Here is a 14,803-nt window from a genome sequence, read left to right on the forward strand (position 1 = left end):
GGACAGGGGACATGCCCAGTCCATTTATACTCTTCCTTATATTTTAAAATTTTCACCAGAAGCAGATACTACATTTATAATAGGATTTTTGGTGAACTTACCCCTTAGCAGTTCTGGAACTTCTCCAGATCCTGAGCTGTGACTTCTGTCCTTGCTACCTGTCCCACTGTGGAGCACAGGGTCTATGGGCACCATCCACCCCTCACTCCCTGAAGGAGAATCAAGCAAAATAGCAGAGTCCTCTGAGCAGGAACAGCAAGGCACAAGTCAGAGGTGGAGGCAGATGCCCCAGGCAGGCCATAAACATCAAGGCCAGCCTGGGAGGATGTAGGTGGCAAGGCCTGGGGCCTGAGGACATAGCTGGGGCAGGGCCACAGCAGGGAAGAGCTCCTAGGAACCAGGTCTCTGCCCCTAAGGTACACCCTGCTCTCTTACAGAATAAGTAATAAACTTCAGATTCACAGTCCTGGGTGTCCCCCTACCCTGGGCTGGAGAACCCCAGATCTCCCATCTTGGTCTCTGTATAGCCTTCCTGGGACAGGTACTGCTGTCCCCGAGGATATAAAAGGCACCCAAGTAACCCACGCACAGTGGGGATGGGCACTCACCCACCCAAGTTGCCACTGCAGTGTTGGGAGGGATGATTTCCATTATGGACAGACACTCACCAGTTCAGGGGTAGTCTCAGGAAAGGATGGCATAGCCATATCACCCTGAGAGGCCCCCAGATGTTTCAGCAAGAAATCCCTCAGGCATGAAGCCCAGCCCCAAGCTCAGGTCTCTACCTCTGGGGCTGCCTGTCCGCCATCCTGCCAGAGGAGGATTGGGGGCAGACATACACCACTGTGGTATTACTGTAGTTCTGCTTATGGTTTTTATGGCCACAGCCTCACAATGCTTTGCAAAAACCTATCCCTACACCTCAGCCCCTCTCACCGGGAACTGCAGGCCTGACCAGAATTTTGAAAGGTGTTTCAGATTGAATTGTGCCCCTCAAAAGTATATGTTGTAAATCCTAACCCCTATACCTCTGATTATAATCCCATTGGAAAATGGATTTTCTTTTTTATGTTAATGAGGCATTATTAGTGTGGGGTGTGTTTTGAGTCAATCTCTTTTGAGATACAAAAGAGCAGATTAAGCAAGCAAACAAGTACATGATACAAGCCACACGGCCTTCCAAGGAACCTAAAGCCAACGCCCAACTCAGCCTAATCTCACTCATAGTGGGTACACTCCTGCTGACCACCCACACACGGAAATTGTCTGCTGGCTTCCAGTGGATAGCCCACAAAAGTCCCCCCCCTCCCTCAGGGTTGATCAACCTATCAGGGTCTCATCTGGGCATCTCAGACACACCTCTCTACAAAGCCCCCCCCCCATTTTGAACAGGGACAACATTAAACTTGTCCTACCCCTGATGCCTGGCACTGTTCCAGCCCTGCAGTCACTGGGCCTCTTGGTCATGCTTATCTGCCCTCCATACCACCCTGCCCCCCATGACATCCAGCATCGCACACTTCCCAACGCCACATGCCCAGCTGGCCAATAGGCTGTGGTGAGAATTGACTCTTGCAGCTTACAAGGAGGGTGTGTGGAGCTGAGTGGTTTTGTTTTTGAATCCTTTCTCCCAGTTGAAAGGCTGGGTGGGTGGCTCTAGGAGAGGCCCCGGGTAGGTGCCATTGAGGGCTGGGGTTTCCAGTGGGCCTGTGGGCACTAAGCAGTCTCTGCCCACCAGCTTTGGCCCAAGAGGGTGCGACTCCAGGGTTCTAACCAGGGGCATGCCCAGGAGAGACAGTGTTGGCAGGACACTGGATAACCAAGTCCAAGCAGCCAGGACTCAGTGTGGCCTATTTCCTGGGGACAAGTCATGTAGGCCCCCTGGACCAGCCCAGCCTTCTACAAGCTGCACCTTCACTGTACCTCATCTAGAAGCCAACCAAGGACTATGATCACACTTTGGAAACAACCTTCCAGTAATGGCAGTCTCCTCTCCTGATTCTCTCCTGGGCCACTGGTCAGCTGGTCCATTATGTATCAGAATGGCCCACAGAAAACAGACCCTCTCAGGCAGCCCTCCTGCACAGACCCCACCCCAGGGAAGGAACTGTGGGCATCCCCCATGCAATTTCACCCCATGACCACAGTCCCTGGGGGCTGGGCTCCTCCCTACCCTGCAGAGAACAGCCTCACCTCAAATCCATTTCTAGGGGCCAGGAGTGCGGGGACTGGGGCAGCCTGCCAGCCTGCCTCAAGTGCAGAGATCAGTTAGCAGAGGTATAGGGTCCAGGGCACTTGTTGCCTTGACCATTTGAGCGCCCTGAGGAGCCTGGAGCACACAAGTCTTTTTGACAAGGACCCTCCCGTTGTGTAACTATGACTACCACAGTGACAGACCCAGTCACAAAAGACTGCCACTCAGCTCCCAGGGCACCATGGTCAGGGTCAACACTAGACTCAGGGACATTATTCCACCCTCTCCTTAACTGGGGGCTTCCCAGTCACCCCATTTCTCAGCCTGTACTCTGACCCCAGCCACCCTGGATCCCAGCATGTGTGTGGGCACAGGAAGTCAGGAAAGGCAGGAACAAGCACCTGGCACCTCACGCCTGCTCAAACTCCCCTTGCACAGACAACCCTCACCCAGAGACCACTGAGGTCCACAGACTAGGCACCCACACACGTAAGCCACACCCTTGCTAGCAACTCTACCCTACACCCCAGAGAAAGCACTGTTCACACTTAGCCCAGTGGGCACGACTGCAGCCAAGCCCCCACATCAACTTGGAGGAGCCCAGCATTGGATAGGGGTCCTGGGGAGGTAATGTGGGGAGTCAGTGTCAGCTCTGCCTGGGAGCCTCCAGGGGCTGACAGAGGAAAGGAGCTGTAGCTGGGCCGGTATTCATTGCACAGAAGTCACCGGGGCAGCATGTCAGGTGGGGCTCTGTGGGGCAGGAACTGATCCCTAGCCTGTCATGGACACCCACCCATCTAGAGGTCACCAGGGGCTTCTCCCCAGAAGAGGGGTAGTGCAGGACTCTCCCTGCAACAGTGTCTGGCTGAGGTCATCATCAGAGACACTGTGCTGGAAATCTGCTAACCCCCAGGGAAGGGGGTCCCAGAACAGCCTCTCCAGGAGCTGACCCCACAGGAATCCCTCCTCACCCCTCTAGGTCAGGGAACCAGGTGGAGTCAGGTGGGACCTGAGCCCAGGTGGGTCCTGATGTCATTCTTCTAACACACACCCAGCCCACACTCTGCAGGCTTTCCCTCCTCTTCCCAGCCCAGTACCACAGCCCTGCTGCCTGGCATCCAACCTTCTTTCCTTCTTCCTGCCGAACACCTCAGCTGTCATACGTAGGCCCCCGCAGGCAGCACAGGACAGATGAGGTTCCTACCTAGCTGCCTATGGCTCTTCAGCACACCCCCAGCAGCCGGAATTCAGCCAGTGCAGCCAGATCACCATTCCTAGTATCCCCATTCTCTTGTCCCCCCCATACCCCCACATTGTCATCTCACCCTTAGACTTGCAGCAGCCCTAACAGGCTGAGGACGTCCCCTTCCCAGCCGACCAGCTAAGCCCCGAAGCTGTGGTCAAGGATCCAGGCTGGCAGCCTGAACCCTTTCTGCTTCTGAGGATGCAGCCACCCTGCCACGGCTCCATCCCTAGTTCTTGTCACAGAACATCAAGCTGTGGTAGATGACTATGGCTATGGTGAGCACAGTGGCACCACCCATAGCACTAACTACCTGCTCCATACAAGTCCCAGTGCCTCCCAGAACCTGTGGTGGGAGTGGGGAAGGTCAGTTGCAGGGCACCTTTCTGTGACTCTGGAAACCTGGGGGGAAATGATAGTTATGCTTGGGGTGTGGACCCCAATGGTGACCATACAGGCCCAAGGATGGTCGAAGGGGCAGTTCAGAGCCTGGCCTAGGACTAGGCAAAGGCTAAGGGAAACCCAGGCTGGTGTCAGGCATGTACACAATTAACCCCTCCTCCTCTGCCAGCGCAATCTATAGGGTATCCATCATCACTCCCTCACAATGGGGAAACTGAGGCATGAACAGTGAAGGGCCTAGGACAGGCTCACCCAGACTGCTAGGGAGGGAGCTGAGAGCCCCAGCTGCTGGCCGAGGCCACAGGGACAATTCCGGAAGACCAAGTACTCTGAGCCATAAGCCTAGAGTGTGTACCCCCACACTTTCCCAGGGGGCCTCCATTAAGCTGCCATCCCCTTTCCCTGAGGATATCCTTCCCCCACACCACCTGTGGCTCAGCCTCCCAGAAACACCTGGCCCAGCCCTCTCAGGCCCTCTGTGGTGCTCCAGCCCCTGCAAGGACAGGGAATATTGCCTGAGTCCCTGTCACTGTGGGTAATGGGATAGTAGTAGTTACCAGAGTGGCATGGCCCTTGCTCAAAATCACCTGGCTCCTGCCGACACCAAACCTGGTTACCTCATGCTATCCTCCTAAAGCTCCTAGAGGTTGGAAGCATGACCCCCTCTCCAAAACAAAGCTCTGGAGGCAGAGCCACAGGCCTGTCAACTGCAAAGACCCTCACCCACTGCCCACGTAGGAGGCACCTGTGCAGAAGAGGACTCTGGCTGTCCATCTCTGGCTGTGCTGAGTGGTACTCAGACACCCAGTCCCCCCAGCCACAGCTTCCCCAGAGCCACCCATAAGAGTTTGGAGAAACCACACAATGCTTCCCTCAGGTGGGCAGTCTCAGGCCACTCTTCTCCTGGCCTGCGCTGGCTCCTAGCCTGACCTCACGGACTCTCTTGCCCCTGAACAAGGGCAAGAAGAGACTCAGGGCCTCTGAGGCTGTTAGGCTGCCCACTGCCTGATGGTGGCGAGCATGAGCTCCTGTGCAGGGAAGGGTGAGGTCTTGCAATCTGGGCCTCAGATAACTCTACACCGCACACCACCTCCCACCCTGAACTGCTGGACCCCAGGTTGCTCAGTCCCCTGAGGGCCCTGAGGCCCCACACTGAGAGCTCAAAGCTGTCAGTGCCTCGAGACTCTGCCCTGCCCTGGACAGCACCCCCAATAGAACCACAGCCCACAGCCCAAACCATAGGCCACAAAAGAGCAGGATGGAGGCTTTTGCAATCCTGCTCCACACCAGGGTCACCACTGGGCAGAGATGGGTGATGGTAACCCCAGAGCTCTGGTTTTCCCCCTTTCAAGCCCCAGTGACTCTTACCAGAGTGGCCGCAAGCACCCATACACGGGCATCAGGACACCCCAGCTCTCACCTCTCCTTCCTCCCCTCTGCTGATCTCCCAAGGAACCTAGGAATAGAAACTGAAAAGAGAAAGTGGCATTTCCCCAGAACAGAGAGAAAGAAAGCCTTCCTCTAGAGTTAGAGCTCCAAATACAGACTTCTAGCCTCCTAAACTGTGAGAGAATAATTTCTGTTTGTTGAAGTCACCCACTTGCACTAGATGAGTAAGACAAACGGGAACACACTACCATGGATTCCTGGGGTACCACAGCCATGTCGCCCATGACCCAACCCAGCAGGTATAGTGCTGCAGTGGTGAGATGGCTACCCAGACCAGTAAGCCCCAGGGAGATCATCACATAGACCCTGCCACGGAAGTCCATAAGGGCCACGAAACAGATGAACCAAAGCCAATCCCCGACTCAGCCCAATCTCGCTCATAGCGGGTACACTCCTGCTGAACTCCCAACCAAGGAGATTGTTGGCTTTCACTAGACAGCCTACAAAAGTCCTCCCTCCTCCCTCAGAGTTGGTCCACATATCAGGGCCACAGCTATGCATCTCAGACACACCACTCTACAATGCTACTCCATTTTGAACAGAGGCGACAGGAAAGTTGGCCTACCCCTGCTGCTCTGGCGCTGTCCCAGCCTTGCAGTCACTGGGCCTTTTGGTCATACTTCTCTGCCCTCCACGTCACCCTGCCCCAAATGACAACCTGCGCCCCACACTTCCCAACACCCCCTGCCCAAAAAGGCAGTAGGTGGGGGTGAGAATTGACTCTTGCAGCCTCTGAGGAGGGTGGGTGGGGCTGAGTAGTTTCTTTTTAGAATCCATTCTCCCAGTGGAAAGGCTGGAGTGGGCAGCTCTAAAAGAGGCCCCTGGTAGGCACCACTGAGGGCTGGAGTGTCCAGCACAACTGTGGCCACTAAGTAGCCCCCTGCCAACCAAATCTGGTGCAAGAGAGGTGCCTCCAAGGCCCTAACCAGGGGAGTGCCCGGGAGAGATGACAGTGCTGGCAGGACAGTGGACAACCAGATCCAAAAAGCCAGGGCCTGGCATGGTCTCTTTCCTGGGGACAAGTCAAGCTGGGACCCTGGATCTGCCTGGTCTTCTATGAGCTGAGACCCTCACTTGACCTTCAGAAACAAAGAACCTTCCATTAATGGCCTTCTCTCCTCCTGAGTCTGTCCCAGACCACTGGTCAGCTGGTCCGTCCTTCATGACAACAGCCCACAAAAAACAGACCCTCTAGGGCAGCTCTCCTGCACAGACCCCACCCCAAGGAAGGAAGAGTGGGCATCTCTTATGTACCTTTACCCCATGACCACAGCTCCCAGGGGCTGGGCTCCTCCATACCTGAAGAATATAGCAACACCTCAGACACATTCCCAGGATTCGGGAGTGCAGGGACTGGGCCAGCCTGACAGCCTGACCCATGTGCAGAGAAGAACACTGAGCAGAGATCCTGGGTCAAGGGCACTGGTCGCCTGGGCCAGGTGAGCCTCCAAGGAGCCTGGAGCAGTGCCAGTGTCCCAGAACAGAGGGTTTTTTCTTAAGGACCTTCCCACTGTGTACCTATGACTGCCACAGTGACAGACCCTGCAGCAAAAACCGGGCCTCTCAGCTCCGAGGGCAGCATGGCCAGGGTCAGCACAAGACTCAGGGGTAGCATCCATCCTCCTCTTAGCTGGGGGCTTTTCAGCATGCACTTGGACCACAGCCATCCTGGATACTAGCATGTGTCTGGCCATAGGAAGTCAAGCAAGACACAAGAGCCCACCCGGCACCTCACCCCTGCTCACGCTCCCCTTGGGCAGACACCCAGCATCCAGAGACCTCTGTGGCCTACAGAGCAAGAAGCCAACACAGGAAGATGGCAGCCTTGCTAGCAACCCTCTCTATACCCTTGAGGAAGCACTGTTCACACTGACCCCCAGTGGGCATGACTGCAGCCGAAGCAGTCCACCTCCTATGTGGAAGAGCCCAGGAAGGTAAGGGGAGTCAGGGCCAGCTCTGCCTGGGAGCCTCCGGAGGCTGACAAAGGAAAGGATGCTGTAGCTGGGCTGGTATTCACTGCATAGAAGTTCACTGAGGCAGCATGTCGAGTGGTGCTCCTTTGGGCAACAACTCATCCCTAGCTTGTCTTGGACCCCACCCACCTCAAGGTCATTAAGGGCTTCTCCCCAGAAGACGGTAGTGCAGCTTTCTTCGCACAGCGGCCTGTTGATGAGGTCATCGTCTGGGACACCGTGCTGGAAATCTGCCAGCCCCCATGGAAGTGGGTCCCAGAAAAGCCTCTCCAGGAGCTGAACCCACAGGAATCCCTCCTCACCCATCTAGGCCAGGGAACCAGGTGGAGTCAGGTGGGACCTGAGTCCACGTGGATCCTGGTGCCATTCCTCTAACACAGGCCCAATGCGTGCTCTGCTGGCCTCCCCTCCTCCTCCCAGCCCAGGAGCAGAGCCTAGCTTCATGGCATCCAACCCTCTTTCCTTCTCCCTCCCATCCAACCCAGCCCATTGCAGGCCCGTGCAGGCAGTACAGGTCAGACTGAGTTCCTACCACCCTGCCTATTGTCCCTCAGATGGCTCCACAGCATTCTGAGTTCAGCCACTGCAGCCAGACCGCCATTCATGGTGTCACTATTCTCCTGTCCCCCCATGCCCCCTCAATGTCAGCCTCACCCTCGGATGTCTAGCAGTCCTGACAGCCTGAGCATCTCCACCCCCAGCACACCAGCTAGCCCTGCAGCTCTGGCCACAGACCCAGGCTGGCCGCCTGGACCCTCTCTGCTCCTGTGAATGCAGCCACCCTGCCCCGACTCAAGCCCAAGCTCTAGTCACAGTGTGTCAAGTTGTGGTAGATGACTATGGCTATGGTGATGTAGTAGCACCACCCATAGCACCAACCACCTGCTCCACACAAGCCACAGAGCCTCCCAGACCCTGTGGTGGGGGTGGGGGAAGTGCAGTTGGAGAGTGGCCCTCTGTGAGTTTGGCCACCTGGAGGGAGGGAATAGTTGTGCTTGGGGAGGGAACCCCAGTGACGACCACATGGGCCCAAAGACAGTCAAAGGGGCAATGCAGGGCCTGGCCTGGGTCTAGGCAAAGGCTGAGGAGGCCCGGGCTGGTGTCAGGTATGTACACAATTAACCCCTCACCCTCTGCCAGCCTGATCCATAAGGACTCCATCATCACTCTCTCACCATGGGGAAACTGAGTCACGAGCAGTGAAGGGCCTGGGGCAGGTTCATCCAGACTGCTAGGGAGGAAGCTGAGTGCCCCAGCTGCTGCTCAAGGCCACTATGACAATTCCTTGAGACCATGGACTCTGAGCCATGAGCCTGGACAGTGCACTCCCACAGTTTCCTAGGGGGGGCTCCATCAAGTCCCTACTTTCTTTCCCTGGGGTTATCCTTCCACCACACCACTGGTAGCTCAGATTCCCTGGGATGCCTGGCCCAGCCCTCTGAGGCCCTCTGTGGCTCTCCAGCCCCTGCTGGGGCAGGCAATATTGTCTGGGTCCTGTTATTCTGGGTCTTGCAGTAGTAGAGGTTACCACGGTGGCACAACCCTGCTAAAAATCATCTGGCTTCTGCTGGCCATATTAGTAGTCAGGCCTGGTCACATTACGCTGTCTGCCTAAAGGTCCCTGTGGTTGGAAGCATGATTCCCTTTCTATAACAAAGACAGGGAGACATAGCCATATGCCTGTCAACAGCAAAGACCCTCACTCACTGACCACATAGAAGGCACCCAAGCAGGAGAAGACTCTTTCCACCCACCTCTGGCAGAGCTGAGCCATGCCCAGACCCACAGGTTCCCAAGTCCAGCTTCCCAGTGCCAAACCTAAAAGTTTAGAGAAATCACACACTGCTTCCCTCAGCTGGGCAGTCTCAGGCCACCCTTCCCATGGTCTGCACTGGCTCATAGCCTGACATCACTGATTCTTCTGCCCCTGAGCAAGGGCAGGAGCAGACCCAGGGCCTCTGAGGCTGTGAAGCTGCCCACTCCCTGGTGGTGCCAGCATGAGCTCCTGAGCAGTGTGGTGGTGGGGGAGGGGCTGAGGCCTTGCTATGTGGGCCTCAGACACCCCCTACCCCACCCACCGTTACTTACCATGAACCACTGGACCCCCACCCACTCAGCCTCCCAAGGGCTGTGAGGTCCCACCGTGAGAGCTCAGAGTTGTCAGTTCCCCCAGACTCTGTTCTGCCCTGAACAATGCCCCACCCCACCCATAGCCTACTGCCCACAGCCCAGTTCAGAGGCCACAGAAGGGCTGGCCAGAGCCCTGTGGAAGCCTGCTCCACACCAGGACCACCACTCTAGAAGAGGCAGAGCGGACTGTCTGGGCAGAGAGGACTGTTGGAGACGCAGGGCTCTGGGTTGCCCCCTTTCAAGCCCCAGTGCCTATTACCAGAGTGACCCCACGTAGCCCTTCAATGGCCTCAGGGCGCCCAAGCTCTCAACTCTCCTTCCTCCCCTCTTCTGTCTTCTCCTCCTTCCCTCATATGGGAAGCCCCAGGAAACCATGGCAGGTGTGAGCCCAAGATGCTGGATGCCTAAGATTTGGTATGAGGCTGTAATGCCATGTTACTGCTATGGTGCTTACTGCTACTGTGGCTGGCTTCTCAGCAAATACCAGCCAAGACCTCTGCAGGGGCAGAAAAGGGGAAAAACCTAACTCTATCTCCCTTCCAACCCCTAGGGATGGGGCCTGTCTCCAAGTCCTATCTCCTCCACCCAGCTCCTGGCGAGGGCAGCAGTAGACACTGATGCCAGCAGAGGCGAGAGGCCCTGGAAGCCGGGACGGGGCCTCAGCTGAGGATGCTCTTTTGCCACCCCCACCTGATTCCTGCTCCCCCACCTTGTCTCTTCCCCTGGGGTATCAGTGCACCCAACAACCCCAGATCCTCACTCCGGGCAAGGGGACATTCTGTACAGACACTCTAACAGCCGGGTTAGCACCATAGTGGCTCAGGCCAAAGCCAAGAGACCTTTGGGGAGCTCCCTCTTGTGGTAGCCAACACAGCCAGGACCTGGGGTGGCAGAGCCCTTTGGACATCACTCCAGAGGGCCGGAGTATACAGTGACAGTGAAGAGGGATACCAGGCCACACTTAGCTAGGATCCAATCACAGTGCTCCGACTAGCTAGCCATTCCATTGCAACTCCCTACCCCTCAACCCCACCCTGTAGTCAGGGCCAGATCCTGACATGTGCATTGATTTCAGAGGCTTGAAATTCTGGAGAAAAAGCCCAGGGCTGAGGGACACCCACCCCTCCCTGTCAAGGCCAGCAAAGGCCAATGTTTGCCCAGAAGGCAGCCCTGGCCAGACCCAGCAGAATTTGTGCAGGTCCATGACACAGTGCTTGTGACTAGGGCCACAGTGACACAAGTCTCACATGGAACTCCAGGGCCTCTGGGACTAGAGATGCTCAGAGCTAAGGCCATAAAGCTGGTCAAGACCCTCCGCATTCACCTTGCCTGGAGCCCTCCCTGCAGTCAGCAGAAGGTACAGAGGGATTCTGTGAGGCCCTGTGTCAAGGTGGGTATTGTGGGAGCTACCACGGTGCAAAAGACTGAATCAGAAACTGGATCCCAACAGCCAGGGGAGAGACAGAAAGAGAGGCCAGTGCTGGAACTTGAGACTCTCCAGGCTCTGACACTAACCCCCAGGTAACAGCCCTGATCCTGAAAGAAGCTTCTCTTCATGGTGAGGACTAAGAAGCATAAGTGGGGAGGAAATCCTGGGTAGTAGATTGTGGGGCTGGAACTCAACCAGGGTCATAGACCCCTTTAAGGAAGCTGGACAGGGCCAGAACAGTAAAGGTGAGGTTCAGCTGATAGGTGGACTTCAACAGACAGTCAGAGCCCAGAAGGGGGAAGAGAGCCAGAAAGACTCAGTTGGGGTACTCTCTGGGGAACCTGGTTAGGTGGTGGACCTTCCTAACCCAGGAAAGAGACTGGCACCCCTTCTGCCTATTTATGCTTTAGCTTACCTGGAGCCTAGCTAAACCCACTGCACTCAGCACCAGGGGGGAGATCATCCTGGCAGCCAGGTCTCTATGGATCCCCCATTCCAGCATGAACCGCTCCATGGCCTTGAGGATGCCACACCAGTCAGTCAGGACCCAGGTACCCCTTGGTACATCAAGTCCACAGCGGAGCAGCAGGAGGTTCATCTGGCTGGGTGGGACAGGGCTCAGCCCATTCCCCATGCTACCCCCACGTGTCCTCACCAACCTGTTTCTCCCGTATCATCACTGTGACCCAGAGCCTGTCTTCTACAGCATGAGCTGTTGCTCCACACAAGAAGGGTGCTGAGGGCATCACTCACCACCTGCCTTTTCTGAGTCCAGATGGGCCAGCTCCAGTGAGAGGGGAAGGTGGACTCTGGGACTGACAACCTGGGCTACAGGTCGGCCCTGGCCTTGGCCAACGCAGTGCTATGCAGGCCTCCAGCAACCTAGCCCTCCTTCGGAAGCCTGGGCTCAGCCAGACCCGTGGTGCCCCTTGGGCAGAGAGGTTGCCCCACAACCGGACCCCATGCTCCGTACCCTACACACGCAGGAAACAGATAAGCTCTAGACCACCAAGGAAGGCCTCAGAAATCAGCTTTGAGGCATCAGTTTTCCCTTCCTGCCTCTCCTTTGGCCCTGCTGCTCCCCAGACCTCCAGCCCCTCCTGCCCTGCCTCAGCCAGAACCCTCAAATTCCTGTGGCCTCTGCTCTTCCTGTCCACTTACACACAGTATATTGAGATCTTCAAATGCTGCTTTTAACATTAAGATAGGATCACCCTGAATATTTCTCAGCACCTTGTGCTGCTCCCCCCCCACAACTAGTCAACAATATATTTCTTCATTCACCCCCAAGTCCACAATGTTTCATTCATTCAGGAAATATTCTAGCACCCCTAGTGCATATCAAGCCCTGAGAGGCCAGGACGAATGCATCCTGCCCCCTGAGGATTACAGGCAGGTACAGATGACCATCACAGCAGTGCAAACACAGCATGCATGCAATTTGAGACCAGGAAGGAAGCTCAGGGGGTCTTGGGAATGGATTATAAGGACATAAAACACATCCTAACATGCTTAAAAGAATAAAAATCATTAAAGTATATTCTAACCACAATAGAATTAAGCTATTGATAACAGAAAGATAGGTGGGAAATATCAAAATATTTAGAAATTAAACAACACACTTCTCAATAACACATAATTCCGAACAGAAGTCTGAAAAGAAAACCAAAAACACCTTGAACTAACTGGAAATGAAGAGACAACCTATCAAAATATGTGGGATGCAGTAAAAGCAGTGCTTTGAGAGACATTTATAGCATTGAATGTGTATGTTAGGAAAAAAGATATAAAACCAGTACTCTAAGCTTGCATTTTAGAAAATCAGAAAGGAAGAACAAATTAATTCTGACATAAGCAAAGAGAAGATAAATAATAAAAATAGAGCAGAAATCAATGAAATTCAAAACAAATTTAATAGAAAAGAATCAACGAAACCAAAAGCAGATTCTTTGAAGAGATCGATAAAATTGATAAATCTCTAGCCAGGCTAACCTAGAAAAGATATAAATTACCAAAACCAAAAATGAAAAAGAAGTTATCACTAGTGATCCAATGGACATTAAAAGGCTAATAAGGGAATGTTATGAACAACTCTATGCCGACCACATTTGATAACGTAGATGAAATATTCCTTGAATGACAGAGGGTTCTGCAGAGGCCATGGCCCCAGCCCCAAGCCCTGGGCACCCAGGGCATTAGTGACATCCCAAGTTTGATTTTGAAGCTGTAGCTTTCAGAACAACCAACCTCAGGAAGGATGCAATACCCTAATGGCTCACAATCCACTTAGCCAAGAAGGACACAGATTAATAGATGGAAACTACTTGAGATCCTAAAACCCTCCTGGGGCAGGAGAGACCAAAGGCAGCACAGACAAACCACAGCATTTTCTCAGGATCCCAGCAGGGTTTTGTTCATCATAGGGCTCCTCCTTGGCAACAGTGGAACCTGCTGCACTCACCCAGGCCACACGCAGCAGCCCTGGAAAGAGCCATCTCTTGGTCCCCAGAGGGCTGGTCAGAGTCATCCCACCTCACCTGAGTTCCAAACCCAAACATCTGGAACACTCAGAATCCCTACTGCAGAGGGTTGACAGGGCTGTCCCAGACAGGACGATTGTGTAGGGACATGTGTCACTGTGACAATAAAGCAGTGGTAGTGACACAACACCTGCCCAAGAGCCCCGCCCAAAGCACTACCCTGCGGTACAGCTTCGTGGTGCCCATCAACTTCCACAGGGTACATGGCATCCGACCTGCCACCCACCTGTGGAAGTAGGAGTTCAGTGACAATGGGACAAGGATGTCCTACTGATGACAACAGTAAAGGAGGCCTAGCTCCCGGGGCAGTTGGAGGACTGCTGACCTGCTGTCTTAGTCATCTAGTGCTACTGTAACAGAAATACCACAAGTGGGTGGCCTTAATAAACGGAAGTTTATTATCTCACAATCTAGTAGGCTAGAAGTCTGAAAACAGGGTGCCAGCTTCTGGGGAAGGCTTTTGCTCTCTGTCAGCTCTGGAGGAAGACCCTTGTCATCAGTTTCCCTTTCTAGGAGCTTCTCAGCACAGGAACACCAGGTCCAAATGATGCGCTCTGGTCCTGGCACTACTTTCTGGGTGGCGTAAGGTCCCCTATCTCTCTGCTTGCTTCTCTCTTTTATATCTCAAAGGAGATTGATTCAAGATACAACTTAACTTTGTAGATTGGGTCCTGCCTCATTAATATACTGCCTTTAATTCTGCCTTGTTTACATCACAGAGTTAGCATTCACAACCCATAGGAAAATCACATCAAATGACAAACTGGTGGACAATCACACAATACTGGGAACCAGGGCCTAGCCAAGTTGACACACATTATTGGGAGACACAGCTCAATCAATAACACCAGCTCTGCACGAGGGAGGTGGAACCGAGGTATGTATTCACCCCAGTTTGTGATCTTTCCTCATGTGTGCACAGAGAACACCAAGAGGGTAACAAGGCGGGCTCATGCCTGAGATCACTGGGGAGAGCCCAGCCTGGTAGGCATGCGGGGAGAGAGAGGGGACATGCCCAGTCCATTTACACTCTTCTTTATATTTTAAAATTTTAACCAGGCACCCAAAACCAGTGCCGTCGAGTCAATTCCGACTCATAGCGACCCTATAGGACACAGGTACTGCATTTATAATGTGATTTGTAGTTAAGGAATATAAGTGTATTTTTTGAAAACTTACCACTTGGCAGTGCTGGAACTGCTCCACGTCTTGAACTGGGACTTCTGTCCCTCCTACCTGCCCCTGTGTGGAGCTCAGGATCTCTGGGCACCATCCACCCCTGACTCCATGATGGTCAAGCCAGAAAAAGAAAAAAGGGTCCCCTGCAAAGGAACAGCAAGGCACAAGTCCAAGGTGGAGGCAGATGCTCCTCTCCAGGCATCCCAATGGAGGCCACCCTTGATGGACATAGGAGGCAGTGCCTGGGGCCGCTGCTGACACACA

The 14,803-nt window shown here is 54.2% G+C and overlaps 1 protein-coding gene and 1 gene segment (V, D, J or C); one reads left to right on the plus strand and one right to left on the minus strand.

Moving 5' to 3' along the window:
• Nucleotides 1-14,803, plus strand: part of LOC104846689 (immunoglobulin heavy constant gamma 1-like) — an 868,336-nt gene that overhangs the window by 380,968 nt on the left and 472,565 nt on the right.
• The window catches only part of LOC111752811 (uncharacterized), a 355,617-nt gene that overhangs the window by 25,351 nt on the left and 315,463 nt on the right, over nt 1-14,803 (minus strand). For 3 of the 5 annotated variants that reach the window (XR_010318810.1, XM_064273601.1, XM_064273602.1), the window contains one exon: nt 14,540-14,682. The exons of the other annotated variants lie outside the window; for them this stretch is intronic. Coding sequence is in view for 2 of the 3 variants with exons in the window: in XM_064273601.1 (XP_064129671.1) it covers nt 14,540-14,682 (143 nt within the window). In the remaining variant the exon portion in view is untranslated. The remainder of the gene's footprint in view (nt 1-14,539; nt 14,683-14,803) is intronic. 5 annotated transcript variants of the gene reach the window in all.

This window comes from Loxodonta africana, chromosome 21, assembly GCF_030014295.1.
Source record: "Loxodonta africana isolate mLoxAfr1 chromosome 21, mLoxAfr1.hap2, whole genome shotgun sequence".
Classification (NCBI taxonomy): domain Eukaryota; kingdom Metazoa; phylum Chordata; class Mammalia; order Proboscidea; family Elephantidae; genus Loxodonta; species Loxodonta africana.